The sequence below is a fragment of the Beta vulgaris genome, chromosome 4, assembly GCF_026745355.1.
Source record: "Beta vulgaris subsp. vulgaris cultivar EL10 chromosome 4, EL10.2, whole genome shotgun sequence".
In the NCBI taxonomy this organism is placed as follows: Eukaryota; Viridiplantae; Streptophyta; class Magnoliopsida; order Caryophyllales; family Amaranthaceae; genus Beta; species Beta vulgaris.
Genome location: NC_079205.1, coordinates 20,711,479 through 20,729,052, shown reverse-complemented (window position 1 = coordinate 20,729,052; position 17,574 = coordinate 20,711,479). Strand labels below are relative to the sequence as shown.

The 17,574-nt window shown below is 36.0% G+C and overlaps 1 protein-coding gene across 2 annotated transcripts; it reads right to left on the bottom strand.

Annotated features, from left to right (window-relative positions):
* Positions 1–4,853: 4,853 nt before the first annotated feature.
* LOC104907330 (uncharacterized) lies at positions 4,854–13,453 on the bottom strand. Of its 2 annotated transcripts, none has more exons than XM_010696244.3 (5): positions 13,222–13,453; positions 12,910–13,125; positions 6,302–6,412; positions 5,426–5,488; positions 4,854–5,252 (listed from the first exon to the last, which is right to left on the bottom strand). In XM_010696244.3, exons 1-4 carry the CDS (start codon positions 13,345–13,347, stop codon positions 5,447–5,449), a joined length of 495 nt encoding a protein of 164 aa, XP_010694546.1. In that variant the 5' UTR covers positions 13,348–13,453; the 3' UTR covers positions 4,854–5,252; positions 5,426–5,446. The 2 variants fall into 2 exon arrangements, with proteins under 2 accessions (XP_010694546.1, XP_019108134.1); XM_019252589.3 differs by having other exon boundaries at positions 12,910–13,138; positions 13,222–13,404.
* Positions 13,454–17,574: the final 4,121 nt, after the last annotated feature.

Genomic DNA, 17,574 nt, shown 5'->3' with positions numbered 1-17,574 from the left:
GTAAACAAGGGTGATCCAATCTTTATTATTTTCTAGAATTCAATATGTCATATTTATGGTTGTGAAAATGCTTACTCATGGATTTGATGATTTGAGAAGAGGAACATAAGCGAATGATTGAAAGAACTTGACTATAAAGATGAATTTGTTCAAGTTTTTTCACTCAATGAGTTCCTCATGGCTGCTTAGTTAAGTAAAATGAACTTGATAGATTATATCAAGGTGAATGTGTGTGAGGTTTGACAGAGATTTAAAAAGTGTGAGGTGAAGTGATTAACTATAATGATTGTTGAGAACCTCTTATTATAAGTCTAAACCATAGAGCACACAATATATCTCAAGTTCCTTCTACTCAAAATTTTCCACAAACTTCTTTCATATTTCTTTGAGCCGGATATTACAATGTCCTATCTCTTTATCCATTCTTGACTTTCAAAATTGATTTTTGCTTGACTTTTATTTTCTTACCTGTCAAGTTCCTTCAATGGTCTTTGAAGTTGGGTCTTTGGATTGTGAGTTGGAAATTTGTGTAGCACGTGCATCCTAAGTTTGAAAACTGAGATTCTTGAGGCTTTTGGGACTAACAAGTGTTTAACCGTGATGGTGGTAAGTGTAGCATATAAAATAATGTGTATATGATTTACCTAAAATAAATGTGTGTAAGATGATCCTTTTCGATAATGACAAAAGGGGGAAGAATATGTATGATGCTTATGGTCAAATATAGTTAAGTCTTATATCCTTCCATGATGATTGTTCTTTATATGATGTGTTTATTTATGTTGGTATCTCCTTCATTAACATGAATGACTTGTTCGTTATGGGGAATTAAAGTACATCGTTTATTGCTTAATTTGTGATAAGCAGCATTTGTTTGTCATCATCAAAAAGGGGGAAATTGTTGAGTCATGTACTATTTTGATGATTATAAACAAATGATGATTATCTAACTAACATGTGTGTTTGAGATGTGCATATTACATTAACATGAAACAAGTCATCAAAGGTTGAATATATCACATCATGAAGGTCTTCCCACAAGTGAAGTTCCTAAAAGAGTTCCTATAAGGAACACAAATAGAGCGGTTCCTAGGTACATCCTATGAGGAACATTGAATATGAAGTTCTGGAGCAGTTTCTGAGTGGGAGCAGCAATATAACGTTTCAGAGTCGAAACAAGATGTTCCTGAGCAGAAACTATGAGTGCGAAGTTTCTTAAAGGAACTAGCACACTGAAGTTCCAAAGATGGAGCTATCAACATGCGGTTCTTGAGTTGGAGCAGCATGGAGCATGAAGGCAGAAAATATGAGTTTATTTTCTAGGATTCATGTAAGTATGTGGAAACGTGAAAGAAAATGGAACAAGGTCTAAAGGAACTCGTAAGGTCAAAGGAACTCGTGGAACTTAGAGTCAAAAGTATTTAAGAGTCAATAAATCTGATGCATATTATTATCTTAATCTATAAGAATTTATTAAGAGTTTATTTCTTAATAAATCTCTACGTGGTTAAATATTTATAAATAATATGTGTTAGTTGTTTTAGGATAAGTTTTAGTTTTAAAATAAAAGATAAGTTTTAGTTTTAAAATAAAAGATAAGTTTTCAATAAAATCGGTATATTTAGGAATCTGATTTTATTTAATTTAATTTTATCTTTTCGGTTAATGGAAAATAAAAAGGCTAGATTCATAATACGTATAATGAGTATTGTTAAAGAAATTATCTGTTTGTTCCTCTAAGGAACAGACGTCCTGGTCTATCAATCTAAGTCAAAGGAACAAAGTAGCAGTTAAAGGAACTAGGCGTGTAAAATATTGTGCAACGCTTAAAAGGATTTTGTTGAGTTTTTTAGGCTATATTTTAGGAAAATGATTTTATATAATACAAATTTGATATTAAAGAAAAGATCTTTTATGTAAAAGATTTTATCTTTATTCCAAAATAAAATCATTTTCGAATTTACAAGAAAATCCTTTAAATATATTATTTGATAAAAAGATTGAATTTTGATGTTATTAATTAAAATAGTTTTTAATTAAAAAATCAAATTTAAATTACGGTTGCATAAGTAAAGGCTAGATTTTAGGAAGCAGGTTCGTAATTCACTCCCACGTTTAACAGTGATCATGGAGATCATGGAGATCATGGATTTGTTAAGGAACGTGTTCCTTAAGGGAAGGAACATCATGGGATAATGGTTTAACCACTAACACATGATTCATCCCACGTTCATTGTAAAAGACTGCTATAAATATACAAGTTCAATTGAGTTTCAAATTGTCTGACTGGTGCTTTCCATAGTGTTAGACTTATGTCATTCCATAAGTTTGGCTTAAGGAATAGCGTTATAAAAGAAAAATATTTTCTATTCCTTGTTTGAGTCAGTTCCTTTGAGTTTCAAGTTCCTACGAGTGCCGTGTTCCTTTACAGTTATTTAGTTTCTATATACTAGAGTTAAACCAAATTATCAAGCGTCTGTATTTGAGTTTGGGGTTAAAGGGTTTGAGTGAACTCTTGTAATGGGAACTTGGTAAAGGGTCTGAGTGAATTATTGTATCAAGTTCGAGTTAGGAACTTGAGTAAGTTCGAGTTAGGAACTTGAGTAAGTTCTTATTGTGTATGCGTGGACTTAGGGTGAAGTCTATCTAGGGGTGAAGGGTTTGAGTAAACCTTTGGTAAAGAGTTGTGGGAACTCTTGAAAGACTTAGAGTTAAGTCTAGAGTATAGAGTGGAGATTGTGAGAGAGTTGGAGTTCTAAGTGGAACGTGAGTATGTAATAGGTTGAATCATAGGAGATTTCCTATTATAGTGAAGAGTTTAAATCCTGAGTACGTCGTGGTTTTTCTTCTTGTATTGAGACAAGAAGTTTCCACGTAAAAATTTCTCTTGCACTTTCAGTTCCTTATTGCTTATGTTTTAAATTCCGCATTATTTGGGCAATAAGTTCCACACTACAATTCACCCCCCCTCTTGTAGTGTTCCTAGTGAAATAACAGACATATAGCCAAGAAGATAGAAGTATCAACTTATCACTCCTTTGAGGATGTGACAAAATTGGCTAGGAAATTTGAAGAGCATGAAAAGGACGAGAGGCCTAAGAGCACTTACACACCTAAGTATGATCCTAATGCTAAAGGCAAGGTTGCAGTGCCTTATTCAAAGTGGTCTGAAGGACCTAAGAACCTCACCCCACCTAAAGAAGACACTAGAGTGGAGAAACCTAAGGTGGTTTACCTAAGGAAAAGTTTGGAGAGATGATAAAGTGTTTCAAATGTCAAGGAAGGGGACACATAACAAGCAATTGTCCTACCAAAAGAGCCCTCAGCATGAAGCAATACTTGGCTTTACAAGAAGAGGAGGTTGTCTATGACTTCATACCTGAAGAAGAGCAACACATAGGGGAAGAAGAAGAAGAGGATGCTTTTGCTGAGGATGATACAACGCTAATAGGGGTTATTAGACGCACCTTACATGTCGATCATACACCTAGCATGGAGAAAAAGGAGAATCTGTTCCACACTAGATGCAAGGTAGGAGATTATATATGTAATGTGATCATAGATAGTGGTTCTTGCACTAATGCGATTGCATTTGAAGTTGTGTCGAAATTCAATCTAACTATAAGGGCACACCCTAAGCCTTACAAGTTGAGTTGGCTTGATGATATCACTGGCATGAGAGTGAAGAAGCAAGCCCTAATTGCATTCTCTATAGGGGGTTATAAGGATGAACTATGGGGTGATGTTCTACCTATGAGTGCGTGCCATGTTTTGGTAGACCACGACAGTTTGATAGAAAGGTCATCCATGAGGGAGCTTCTAATGTGTACTCAATGTTGGTTGGCTCTAAGAGGGTTCGATTGCAGCCCCTAGCTCCTCATTCATAGGCGCCAAAAAACCACCTAAGACACCAAGTTACTTTCTAAATTCAAGGGAGTTCGAGCAAGAAGTGTAGGAAGAAGGTTGTGTTTATGCCTTGGTTGTTAGACATGCTACCACAAGTATCAAGACTCCTAGCAATGACAAGCTTGAATCATTGATGAAAGAGTTTGCGGATGTCTTTCCAGAGGAGTTACCACAAGGACTCCCACCCTTGAGAGGCATAAAACATGCTATTGATCTTGTACCTGGCGTCCCTTTGCCTAACAAGCCTACTTATAGATGCGATCCAGTGGCTTCTAGGGAGTTGCAACACCAACTTGAAGACCTCATTAAGAAGGGTTATGTGAGAGAAAGCATGAGTCCATGTGCTGTGCCAGCTTTACTAGTCCCTAAAAAGGATGGTACATGGAGGATGTGCATAGATAGTAGGGCAGTTAACAACATTATAGTCAAGTATAGGTTTCCTATGCCTAGATTGGAGGATATGTTGGATGATATGTTGGATGAGTTACATGGTGCATCAATCTTTTCTAAGATTGATCTTCGAAGTGGCTATCACCAAATGAGAATAAGAGACGCCCCACCACAGGTGTAGGCACCCACCATGGACGCCTGAATCTGTGGTGGACCGTCTACTATAGACGTCTCATCCTATTTTTATTTTTAAAAAAAAAACAATTTTAGGGTTGCCCGCAATAATGCTAGGCTCGCTAGAGAAAATAATGTGTCGCCGGAAGGGTTACGCTCGCTGGAAAATGTCAAGCTCTCTTCAATGGAGGAAAGTGATGAGAGGAAGAGTAAGAGTTTGAGAGTCTAGGAGATGAAAGATGATGAAAGGGTTAGAGGGAATGTAAAAAGGGAATGGCAAAGGGTATAGGAATGGGGGTATGTATTTTGGTGTACACATAGAGGTAGGGCCATGTATGTATTCTGGTGTATTTAGGATGTTAGTAGGAAAATTTAGAACAACATTTAGCAAATCAGAATTTAAAATACCAGAAGAAGGTAGGGACAGTATTCCACCAGCTCTTAAAATGCAACTTTTAACAATTTTACCATATGTCGGTCAACTTGAATAAATTGGTCAATTTTGAGGTTCCGTCTTCTACAGTTTTACCTTTTACCAGGGATTGAGTTCAAGAACCTTACTGTGCTGAAAACCAGAAAGAATCAAATCGAAAATTATTACTGTTGTGAGTTAAACTTTCCGTCATGCATGCATGTCGATGTCGATGGTTGACTAGTTCTTGCTAAGTTCTGATCGTCTTGAAGAAGCACCAAATTTAGAAAATGTAGGTGGAAGACATAGTTTCATTCAAATCCTCATTCATGAAACCGATCCGGATCTGGAGTGCCTAGAACGCACATGTCTGTTGACACAACAGAAGGATTAATAAGATGAATTCAGCAAGATGATCAAGAACTACATGCAGCAAAAGAAATACACAATTTTTTTTTGTTTTTACCAACATCTCATCAATAACAATCTTAAGATTAGTTATGTAATGCAAATGAAAGATGAAATGGTTAAAGTGTAACTTACATTGTGCCCTTGACCGCACCATTATCCTGGCCCCAGTGACCCAAACTCAGTAAGTGGCCAAATCTGTCGTGATTAAGAATTTACAGAAACAAAAGTATCAATGGATTTCTTATTTCTAATTGAATTGAACTGATTTAATTTCAGGGGTATTAATCTTCAATAATCAGAATTCTTAAAATCTGCAGATTTTGGCTCAGGTTTTTTTAATTATTATGATTTGGAACCATGAAAAAAGAAACCATGACCGTGTTTGATCTACCCATTGCATGAACACAGAGGACAGCAACGAACGTTTTCAGTAACCAGCACAAGAAAAATCAAAGTAATAACAGCACAAGTATTCTTAACATAAAAAAGACTATACCACATGCCCCGATCACATGACTTACCTTCTCATGTCAAACAACATTATTAGAAGTATTATTGGACAGAAATTGTGGCAACCAAGCTGAACAAAAAATCCCTCTCTTCATTTCTTTCCAAGGTAAAATACCAATAATTACTGTTCCAAGTTTACACAGCTGACTTCTTTTAAATAAGCATGATACTATCCACAGAGCACCACATTTCATTCTTTTACCCCAAGGATTTAAAGAACGAACGCAGTAGTATATACCTTGTTTGATACACACATACGCACAAAAAGTCACACATATATAATCTGTGCAGTAGAAATTTAATAGCTAAAAAGAGTAGCCATAACAGCAAAATGTACCAGCTAATGACCAGATCTTCCATAAATAGATAGAAGTATCCAACCAATCAACCAACTAAGCAATCAACTCAATAAGGCATGTGATAATTTAACCAAAATGCTATAATAGCACCGTGAATCATCATGGAATGGAAGTAAAAAAGAGACATGCATAAACATACCCGACAATATGCTTTGCCTTGGATAAGACCGTAAGAAACTGGTCCGAAATTCCGGGAATCAGTTGATGCATAAATGTTGTCTCCCTGAATCCAAACATGCCCCTTTGGCACCTATTGAATTTAAAAGATAGCAAGAACAGAAAAAGAAAACAGGAGGTTTTAGGTCCTCGAAAAAGTGAGGTTATTTTAGAATGGTAAAATGTTTTTTTTTTTGCTATTTGTAACTAGGACAATTGTCGCATATGATTGGAATAAAGGCCCAAAACACAGGGCAGAAGACTGATAACAGTTCACAAGTTCATCTCATCTAGTGAAACGTCTGCTCACCGTGCAATATGCAATTAGTGGTCAATCCAAGTACCCAACAACAACAATTACAAATTTACAGCAACCAACTACTATCACCACATAATGAGGTCCCACATAGTGGAACCAAAGGAGAGAGATATACACTGCTTTGTCAGCTTAAAACTAGAGGCGCTATCTCCCGAAATCATAGTTAGCCAAGCTGGAAGTCCTTCAACTCCACAAACAAATTCATCTTTTTAAAAATCAGGTTTATCTGGAATCAAATGCTCAAATTTATCCAATCATCACTTGAGTGCACAAGGAGTTTAACGTAGGTAACTATCCATAAAGGCTATGCCTGCCCCTAAATGGCACACTTCTTATAAAACTAGAGAGAACAAAATAGTAAATTCAGAAGAAAGAAAAGAAAAAGACAAAGAAAGCAAGACCGCGAACTCAAGGGGCAAACTTACAAGAATATCAAAATGTGTATTATAAGTAGATGTGGTTATTGGACAGGGTAGCCCAATGGTTAAAGGGTTAGGGTCAATTTTACAGGGTTTTACTGGACAGAGTCATTATTGGATAGGGTCATTATGGGGTCAACAAAGAAACCCAATAATTTTAAAAAATAAAATAAGTTTTGTAAAAATAATTACATATTCGGATTCGCATTCATTTATACTTACTTTTGGCTCTTTTTGTTCCTTGTTTTTCTTGCTCGTTTACCGACCCGCCCATTATCGGCCCGCTATAAGCCCTCTACCCATTTGGCCCGGCCCGCTACCGACCCTTTATGAGGCAACCCTCTTATGACCCGACCCGCACTGACCCTGACCCGACCCGCCCAATAACCAGGTCTAATTACAAATGGTGCACATAGCTGATAGCCTGATATGGAATGCTAGAAAGAGTGAGAAAACCTTCTTCCCACCAAAGACGACATTGTGAGAGTTCAGTTCCTCACCTCACATATATCTCCCTCTCACCTCTTTCCTCCGTACTCATTGTAATTCAATCTCTCCTACGAAGTTCAACCATCCACCACACTGTATAAATCTCACGGACCCCCCCCCCTCCCCCGTTTCTTCATACAATTAACTTCTTCTTTGCTTGCACTAAGAACATGCACCGTTGTACTTGCCAATCTAAGGATGATTTTCCAGTCATGTAGGCATGTAACCCCTTTCCATGCATCTACCTTATAATTCCAAGTCAAATAGTTTCCTCATGTGCTTGGAACAAAATGAAAGAAAAGTTTTAAGAGTAATGCGTTGAATTAGCATTTCCATCATTTGGCCAAGTGAGTAGAAATTGAGAATGACATGTTTGGTTCAAAGGATGGAGGGGTGATATAGGATTTTCTCAAGCGGTGATTTAAGTAAAATTAGAAAACTACAATATAATTAGGTTGGCTTAGGAGTAAGTAAATAAGCTCTATAAATATAGGGGATCGGTGGTAGGAAAAGGTATGAAGAAAATATTCCAGGATTCAATAGTTTAGTTTTGGGAGAGAAACAAGCCTATCGAATGCTTGTTACTATCTTAATCTTAGGCTCCGTTTGATAGGGCGTAAAACATTTTCAATGAAAATTGTTTTCCTCGATTTTCAATTTTACATTGTTTGGTTTGCAAAAGAGTGTAAAACCATTTTTCCTAGGAGTAAAATTGTCCTCCCAATGATGAAAAACCATTTTCCTTTCAAAATGAAGGGAAAATTGTTTTCCTTCCTTTTCCTTATCTCTCTTGTACACTCCTCTCACTATCTCCTTACTTTCCCTTTCATTTCATCATTTTCTTACATGCAACCAAACAACGGAAAACTAATAATGTTTTACACCTAACCACACGAAGCCTTAGTGTCGATTTCAAGATTCTTAATCAAATATCAGTTTTAGTCATTAACTTGTTACTCTTCTACCTTAACCTGCTTTGAGTTATCAGTTCATTACAGTAGGGTGGCTTCAGAAACAGTTGGTTTGACTCCAAAAACGCAAAAACCAGTTGTAATGATAGTGACTAAGGGGATGCAGTTCACTGAACATCAACACAAAAGCAAGTAGCAGCATCAGAAAAAAGTTGCAGTTCCATGTCAAACAATGCACACTGCAATCAAGTGTATCTCCACAATGATGTCACAATGGAAGAAGACTAACGTCATAACAAAGCTGAAAGATAAGCAAGTAAAACGAAAAGGACAAGATATCAGAGGGTCACACTTTATTATTTGAGCATAGCTTTACTACTAGTTCGCCAAAGTTTGAAGAGGCTGTGAAAATAGTTGACAGTAGACACAACAGATGAATCAGTTATTTGAGTAGTCACCTCCTGAGGTGGAAATGGCCATTAAGGGAAAGCATCCAAATAAATCACCGGAACCTGATAATTTCCCGACGCTTTTGAGGGGTCTTAGGCCTCAAGGTTTGGACCAGACGTGTGGTTCTCAATATGGAGATTAGAATCCTGATTGTGCAGAAAATTTCCGCTACTTCACTTTGTATAACATAACATACAAACTTTGCCTAGACGAGAAAGACAGCTTCAAGGTAATTCTTCTAATTTATTATCAGGGAGCAGAGCAGCACAGTACATTTATCTAATAGAGATTGACAGTAGCAATGTACTCACGGCCTTTGAGGCATTCTATCATCTGAAAGTAAAGACTCTAAGAATAAGGAGATGGTAGCACTTGAACTAAGGTGAATGGTGAGCAAATATGGAAGGTGTATTCGGTTCAAGGGACTAGACAAGCTGATCCCAAGTCACATACTTAGTTATTTATTTCTACCGTGTAGAGGGTCTCTTGCCAATGATAGAATAAGCAAACAACAAGTCTGGTAGAAAGGTAAGGATTGCCTCAAATATATGAAATGTGTCTCATCTAGTCATCTTCTCTATGTAGATTTCGGTGAGCTAATGATCAAGAAGTGCAATAATTCTTAGAGATTTAAAGGAGCATGAAGGTCTTTCAGGCAAGTAGATAAACTTTGAGTTATAAGTTTTCTTTAAGATATAAGATCTCGTGTCTTTCAAGACGGGAACAAGATCAAGGGTATGAGAGACAAAGGTGCCACAACATGCAAAACAACCTACATTGTAAGATCAGCTACGGAAGTAGGTAGTGTTTGCCTCAAAGGTCGAAAAGAATGTATTAGTTAAAGTGGTGACATATCAATCCCAGTCTTGTGTTGACGTGGCAAATCAGGAAATAGCATAGCTTGGTTTTCTGCATATGGCAAGTTGCTCCTCAATCTAGAATTAAAAGTAAAATAAGCATGTTACTAACTCCTGAGATACGAGAGAAAGTGAAATTCTCATCAAGACCAAAAAGTCAAATTTTTAGTTAGAAATGGAGTATCCAAGTCTCGTGCGTGTCAGGACAGTGACGACACACAATTTTTGAGGTAAATGAAGATGTCCAATTCACATAGATGGAGACATTTAATGTCGACAGAACCTTAACCCCAAAAGTAGAATTAGTGGGATTCGGAATCGTGGAAAAAGAGCAAGAAGTTCATACCCTTTACACAAGGTTGAAGTGGATTGGGTGACTGTGGTCGAGGCCAAGAGGAGGTGGTGGCGAAGCCTATGGTGGAGGGTTTGGAGCTTTAGATGGCGCTACAGGGAAATAGCTCAAAACTACCGTCTCCATCAGGAAATACGTAGTAAAATTAATATGTCTGAATGTTCTGAAAAAGTATTCACCTTTCTTAAGACAGTAATGGTTCATGACAGTCTTTACCGAAATACTCTACTAAGATTTAGTAATCAGGGTAAGTATTGAAAAGCCAAGTACTAGAAAGTGGATATTAGAAAAATTGTTAATAATGAGTGGTAGTATCAGGAACAGTGGAACATATATTTCCAAAAGGAGGAAGTGTTTAAGTTGCAATCTAGTTTACCAAGTCAATGTTCTTTTAATGCTAAGCAACATTTTTGCTTCCCTAAATATTTTAATATAAAATCTTTTTGCATTTTGCTTTTTTGCAATAGAAATTGTAATGGTGTTACTCACAAGCAAGATAAACGGACAACAACCAACTTATAGACTTGGTTCTGCATAATACGATATCAACCAATAATATTTGGATATTTAACGTAAAACCTCCCATAACTAAAGCCTTCAATTTAATAACCACCCGCAGCTAAAGAAAAATTAAAAAACCAGTCATAACTTTCTTCCATCTACCATGACAACCCTTTTAACATTTCCATCCAGAACCTTTTATTTCATTGTTAAATAATCAATATCTACTATTAAATATCATTAACAGTAATTTCTTATGTTTTAACCTAAATAACTCTAAAAATTTCTGGAAAACACCTCACACATTCTTTTTCATTCCTGCTAGTTTCCCCTCCCCAAACCACCACAACTTCCATCTCTCTTCTCTTGGCAGCACGTTATACCATACCCTACACGGCTACACCCACCACAACCTAATTGCCCAGCCCCATGACAGATTTTCAACCACAACCCAATTGTTGCAGCTGTTTCCGAACTAACAGATCAATGACAATAAATTTTAGGTTAGGAGATAAAATTTAGGAGAGGGTTTGGTGACGAAGAAAAGAAGGTAACTGGAGTTGTGGCTCGAAGAGAGAGAAAACAGAGGTGGGTTAAGATAGTGGAGGGAAGAGAAATAATATAAGATGGAAGAAGTGGTGGTGGATCAGTGAGGGAAAGAGAGAGATAATGGAGGTGGCTTGAAGTGGTGGCTCTGAGAAGCAAAGAGAGATAATGGTGGTGAATGGAGGAAGGATTAACTTGAGATGACGGTCAAACTAACAGGATTTTCTAACGGGTGGCTTTGAGTAGACAGAGTAGTAATTACGGGTGTTTTTTTTCTTTTTGCTTTTTAGTTGTGGGTGGTTATTAGATTAGAGGCCTTAGTTATGGATGGTTGTGGGTCAAAAATCAATAATATTTTGCCAAACCTTTCTTCTCAAATACTTCCTCCATTTTCTAGTACTCAGAGCGTAGAAATATGCACAAAAAGCAAGGAGAGAAGAGAGACCAAAAGAACCCCTAGGTGCTAGGAGAGAGAAAGCGAAGTCTATTGCAAGAAATGTCAACCTTGCAGGTAATAGATGTTAAATTTGAACCTCCATCCTTGTGTACATATAACTAATCTTTGATTCAATGTAATAAGTCAACCAAAACCATTTTTCTTCACTATCTTCCTACATGAATCCAACTAGGCATCAATTGCTTCCCATCTGCAAATATAACTAAGTGCATCCTTCATATGCCTTATTGCTTCCTCTTTAGCAAAAGTGTGATGAAATGAGGTCTGAGCCTTAAGGGAAATTTAGCTGCTATTACAGGTGAAAGGCCACTTCCTTGATGTATTAGTTAACCCTCCATTATAGCTAGAGGTTATAATTTGTTGGACTTTTATAGCTCCAAAAGGAAGATAGCATAATTCTAGCCATAACTGAAAAAATCGAGAACAAGAACTTTGCAGATGCCATCTAATTTATTAATCGAAGAATTATGATATGCATCTACTTTCTCCATTTCCAATATAACTAAGCTATGCAAGATCCCTACTTATCTGCTCAAAGATGAAGCTCCACAAGGCATCCAGGTCATCTTCCTTTGTGTCTAGCTTATTTGGGAAAAAAGAACCAAAAATGAACCTCTTGTAAAAGCTCTTGGTCTAAATGTACTTATCCAAAATCTTCATCTATTTTTGGTTATTTGAGTTTTCCTAGTTTAATTAGTGATATACTGCAATAATAACAAGCTTCACATCAATCCTTCTGAAGTTCTGATTCCAAAATTTCTCGAGTTACTCTAAAAGTCTCACTCTCACAGCCCAGAACAAACATTTCTCGACTTACTCTATCAGTCCCACCACCCAAAATACTCGCCACCGTTGGTTCAACACTAGTGCATTGCTCGAAATTTCGCACCTAAGCCTAGTCCTTACAGCATATCCTCTATCAACATCCAAACACTTAAAAAGAGGGACACAAACTTTGCCAAAGATTCCTCATATATATGCATGAAACTTTTAATTCCTAGCAATGCCAGTTGGGTTAGTAATTAGTATGAAGCACACACTCCACAATCTGATCCCTCCTCGCATCATTGTCAATAATAAGAAAGTATGATACAAAGTACAACTCTTTCTAATGCTAAATTCACACACAAAGAGCATCAGCACCCAGAAACCGGCAAATTCGGAAAAAAAAAACAAACAACTTTATTCCCACAAATAATCCAAAATCACTACCCATGAAACCATCAATCAAACACCCACAAGAACAACAACACATTCAAATTCAATATAGAAATTACACAAAAAACTCACCACCAAAGTCTTCAAATTTCCAGTGTGAGCATTGAAGGAAACAACATCACCCTCCATGCCCAAAACACGTTTAGTCAAAATTCTTCTAGGATTTTGTGGAGATTTAACAAGAACAACATCACCCAACTCCAATTTCCCCAAATGATGTGACAGTCTATCTACAATCAACACATCTCCTCTCATGTTTAAGGTGGGTAACATGCTTGGACCATATACCTGTAAATTACAACTACAGAAATTTCAGAAGTAGTATTAAAATTGATTAGTGGAAGTATAGAGAAAGAAAGGAATGAGGAAGAGAGAGAAAAGTACGAGAGTTGGAGAGAAGAGATAGGTCTCTGTGACATGTAAAAGACAGAGAAATTCTGCGATGAGCATGGTGCGGTCTACAGCTTCCTTGGCTATGCTCCTCCATTGCCCCAGCTTTGACGCCCACATTCTCTCTTTCTCCGTTACTCTATGAGTCTATGTATCCTCGAGGAAGGAAGTGCTATGAGCTCGTGAAATGTCTAAATCCTTCCAGCCTCCACGGAGGGCACGAATAATGTTCGTAAATTTGTATACTAGTTGGACCACATGAATGAATTTATAACCGCTACTCGTGTATGCACGTGATGCGTGCGTCAACAATCTTAATTAGAAGTGTCAATTCAATTTAACGGTTCAGTTATAGTTATATCTAAACGATTCAGTTCATATTAGTTAACAAACTTTTCAGTTCAGTTTAATTCATTTTTTCCTTTCCTTTCAGTTCATTTCAGTTGCAGTTTAAATCAGTTTTATCCGGACAGTTAAACCAACCAACGGTTGAATCCATAGCGGTTAAAATATATTGCGGTTACTTTGAGTTTCGTTTCAGTTTATTTCAGTTATTGACGAAAATCACATAAGTTCGACAATAATTGCATCGGTTCGGGGAGACGTTAATCACATTCTTGCATTTGTTCGGGAAAATTTGAACTTCATGTCAGGTTTTGACCAAGTGTTTTCTAGGCCCGGGTAAAAATTAATGCAACAAATAAGTGTAGTCGGCACTTGCCTCGAAAAAATAGTTGTACTTCATAAAAACGTGTATGAAAGTGACATCGGTAAATGTGTATTATATTACTGATATATTCAATAATTTGGAATAAGAAAAATTTATATAAAACGATATTCAAACTTTTAGTTGTATGCAAATCATATCATGTTTGGTAAGAAAGGACGTCTCATATCAGTATAAGTTCTTATAAACTTTCTCAAAAGACGAGTTAGACATTTTTAAAAAGTTGATTACATTAATGTCTCACTTTAACTATAAGGCTTACTATAACTATACTAGTCATTGAGGCTATATGCATATGAAAACTGGAAAACATATAATCGACGTAAAATAAGTTAATATTATATCGATCAAGGTATCTATGTGTGGTAGTAAAGTAATTGAAAATAACTTTGCTCAATTTAAAGTAAGATTAAGTTGTATCCATTTTGATTTTAAAATATAATATTTGAGTGAACCAAATTGATAGTGGATTATAACGAATCTCGAACTACAACGAATAATTTTATAAACTAACTCTGCAGTCTTACTGAATGAATTAAACTAGCCACTAAAGAGATTAAACTTGTCACTAAATGGATTAAAGAATGTGAGAACCAAATGGATTGAACTAGTCACTAATTAGATTAAACTAGTCACTATATTAACAAAGATGGTTTGTTCTCTTCTTAATATTGGGATTGACCCGTTGTCTTATTTCAAATTAAAAGTATGCGGTCTCTTACAAGACCAACTGATTGAAGATAACATTATTATTGCTCCATGCCTCCGTTACGATATCGCAAATAATATTAAAGTGAAACAAGTTAGTATCAGGTTATTAGATATTGTATCAATGTGAAATGATAACCTAAATCAAGATAAGAACACTCTAATGTAGTTAATCATTTATAAGTTACAATTATTTTAAATTTCAAATATCTAATTTAACTAAAACAATGCAAGTTGATACTGGATTATATAATATATCAATGTAAGCTTACGAGGTAACTGAAAAAGGCAATGATCAATCAAAATGAACCTTGGTTAAGCTTTATGTGTTGCAAATACAAAACATATTACTAAAGCAAAACAAAGTTGATATATAAGTGAAGTTGTTATTAACTTATTCAATTAGACGTTATATATGCGAATACGTGTTACAAATTGAAACAATTTGTTATTGTATAAGACTAATGTATATACCAAGTAGTACTTGGTCGAGTGGTAAGGAGAGCACCCTTCCAACCTCAAGGTTTGGGGCACTAGTAGAATAAATGCTATTTGCTGCGGTGATATTGCTGCGGTTTTAGCCATACGCCGCAATATATCACGTAAAAAAAAAAGTAAAATATATGAAATAAAGATATTGCTACGGTTTTCGCTTAAAACCGCAGCAATATAGTGTAAGCAGAAAAAATGTTGAAAATAATTGACTATTTGACCAGCTATATTGCTGCGGTTTTTTAAAGAAACCGCAGCAATATATTAGAATATTAATATTTTAATATATTGCTGCGGCTTCTTTAAAAAACTACAGCAATATAAAAACCTAATGTTATATAATTGTATTCTCTCCCACTAAACCCTAAATGAAACCTTCAGCTCCTCATTTCACGCCCCTCTCTTTCTCATTTCACGCCCGCCCCTCTCTCCTCTTCATTTCACGCCCCTCTCCTCTCTCTCTCTCTCTCTCTCTCTCTCTTCTCACGCCCGCCCCTCTCTCCTCTCAATTTTTCGCCTCTCTTCTCCTCTCAATTCTTCGCCTCTCTTCTCCTCTTAATCATCACCAACGGTCGTGGTTTCTTTGGCAGCCGGTCGTGGTTTTTTTGTCAGCGTGGGTTTCTTCGTCGGCCAATTTTTCTTCATCAACGTGGTTTTCTTCGTCGGCCGATTTTTCTTCGTCGGCGGTTCAGATCGATGACAACTCCACCGTTCGTCGTTCTCCACCCTCGCAACGAGCAGATCTGACTGAAATGTGATTTTACTTCGTCGACGGTTCAGAGCAGAGCAGATTTGTTTTGTTTTCATTTTTGTTTTTCATTTCGCAATGTGGTTTTACTCTTTTGAGTTGGTTTAACTGAAATCGGTGGTGTAATTTGCATCAATTACATTGGAACTGCGTTACTTGTTAGTTCAGATCAGTGTTTCAGAGAATTCAATTTTTTTTTAACGAATTCGATCAGTGTTAGTTCAGATCGGTGGTGTAAACCGTGTAATCTGTTTTTTTTTCCTTTTTGATTTTTCGTTTCATTGTTTTCGTTTTTTTTTTTTTGTCTTTTTTTTTCGTTTTTTTAATCTGTTGGTAAATTTTGTTTTAGGATTTTTTTTTGTAAATTTTCATTAAATTTAATAAAAAGCAGTGTGATTTCTGGTAGTTTATGATTTAATTTTTTAGTATGATGTAATTATTTTGAATCATCTAAAGTTCAGTAAGCCTAACCAAAGGATAAGCCACCATACATATGTTATTTCATATTCAATTTGCTTTTTAATTTTTCAAATTTAATTGAGAAATGTGAAAAAAAAAAATTCTTTTACTTGTACCAGGACATATCGTTGCGGTTCGGTTTTGAGCAAAAACCGCAGCAATATGTTGCACATTTAAAAAAAAAAAAATATATATTGCTGCGGTTTTTGCTCAAAATCGCAGCAATATGTTCAAATATTGCTGCGGTTTAAAACCGCAGCAATATAATTATTACCTATTGCTGCCCTCTTAATTGCTGCGAGTCCAAAACCGCAGCAATATGCCACTTTTTTACCGCAGCAAATAGCATTTATTCTACTAGTGGGGTTCAATGATCCAATCCCCACTAGAGACACTTTGAGGGTAGGGATTCCCCTTACCCTTCCCCCTTACTCTGAAGTGCCAGGCCCATCAAGGCTCGAGCGGGGTCCGAGCCAATTCTTCTTACCAAAAAAAAAAAAAAGACTAATGTATATAGATATTGGATTAGATCTATATACTGATATAAGTCGATAAGTTAATTGGTGTATATCATTTACGTGGATCGTTTATGTTAAAGATACTTTGCATTATGAATTTATGATATACTTTATATTCTGTTTACATTTTTAAAAAAAATGGTAAAAGAATTCCTTTGGGCTGCTCTCGTACAGGATCCCCACCCAGAGGCCCATAACAAGCCAGACACTCCCTCCCCCTCCCCAACTACTAACTAACAAAATAACTTGCAGCAGAAGACTTTAACCAAAAATAATAATACTTCTTTATTAATAAAAGTAAATACTGTCTCAATACTCAAAATAAATGAAATGCGCTAATCTAGGTGCAGGTGCACTTCCTAGTATGCTACCATGTACATCCAAAATTCACCTTCAAATCTGCTTACCAAAAAGGTAAACAGGGCAAAGCTAAATAGAAAAAAGGAAAAACGCGTCAGTATAAAACTGAGTACTAAATGTACTAGATAAATAACACATTTGTTAGTTCGTAACAATTTTTCATTTTGAAAACTCTATCACCAATAATTCAAGAATAACTATTTAAAAATAAACTATTTTCAAACACTTAATAATAATTCAAGAATAACATTTTAAGAATAATCTCTTTCCAAACACTTGAATAGTAATTCAAGAATAACCTTTTAAGAACAAACTCTTTCCAAACAACTTGGATT

Excerpts from the sequence above, each read along its gene's own strand:
- LOC104907330 (XM_010696244.3), bottom strand. The coding sequence starts at position 13,347 with ATGTGGGCGTCAAAGCTGGGGCAATGGAGGAGCATAGCCAAGGAAGCT. Across the intron at positions 13,126-13,221 it reads ATCTCTTCTCTCCAACTCTC|GTATATGGTCCAAGCATGTT; the intron begins GTACTTTTCTCT and ends TGTAATTTACAG. Across the intron at positions 5,489-6,301 it reads AAGGCAAAGCATATTGTCGG|ATTTGGCCACTTACTGAGTT; the intron begins GTATGTTTATGC and ends TAATCACGACAG.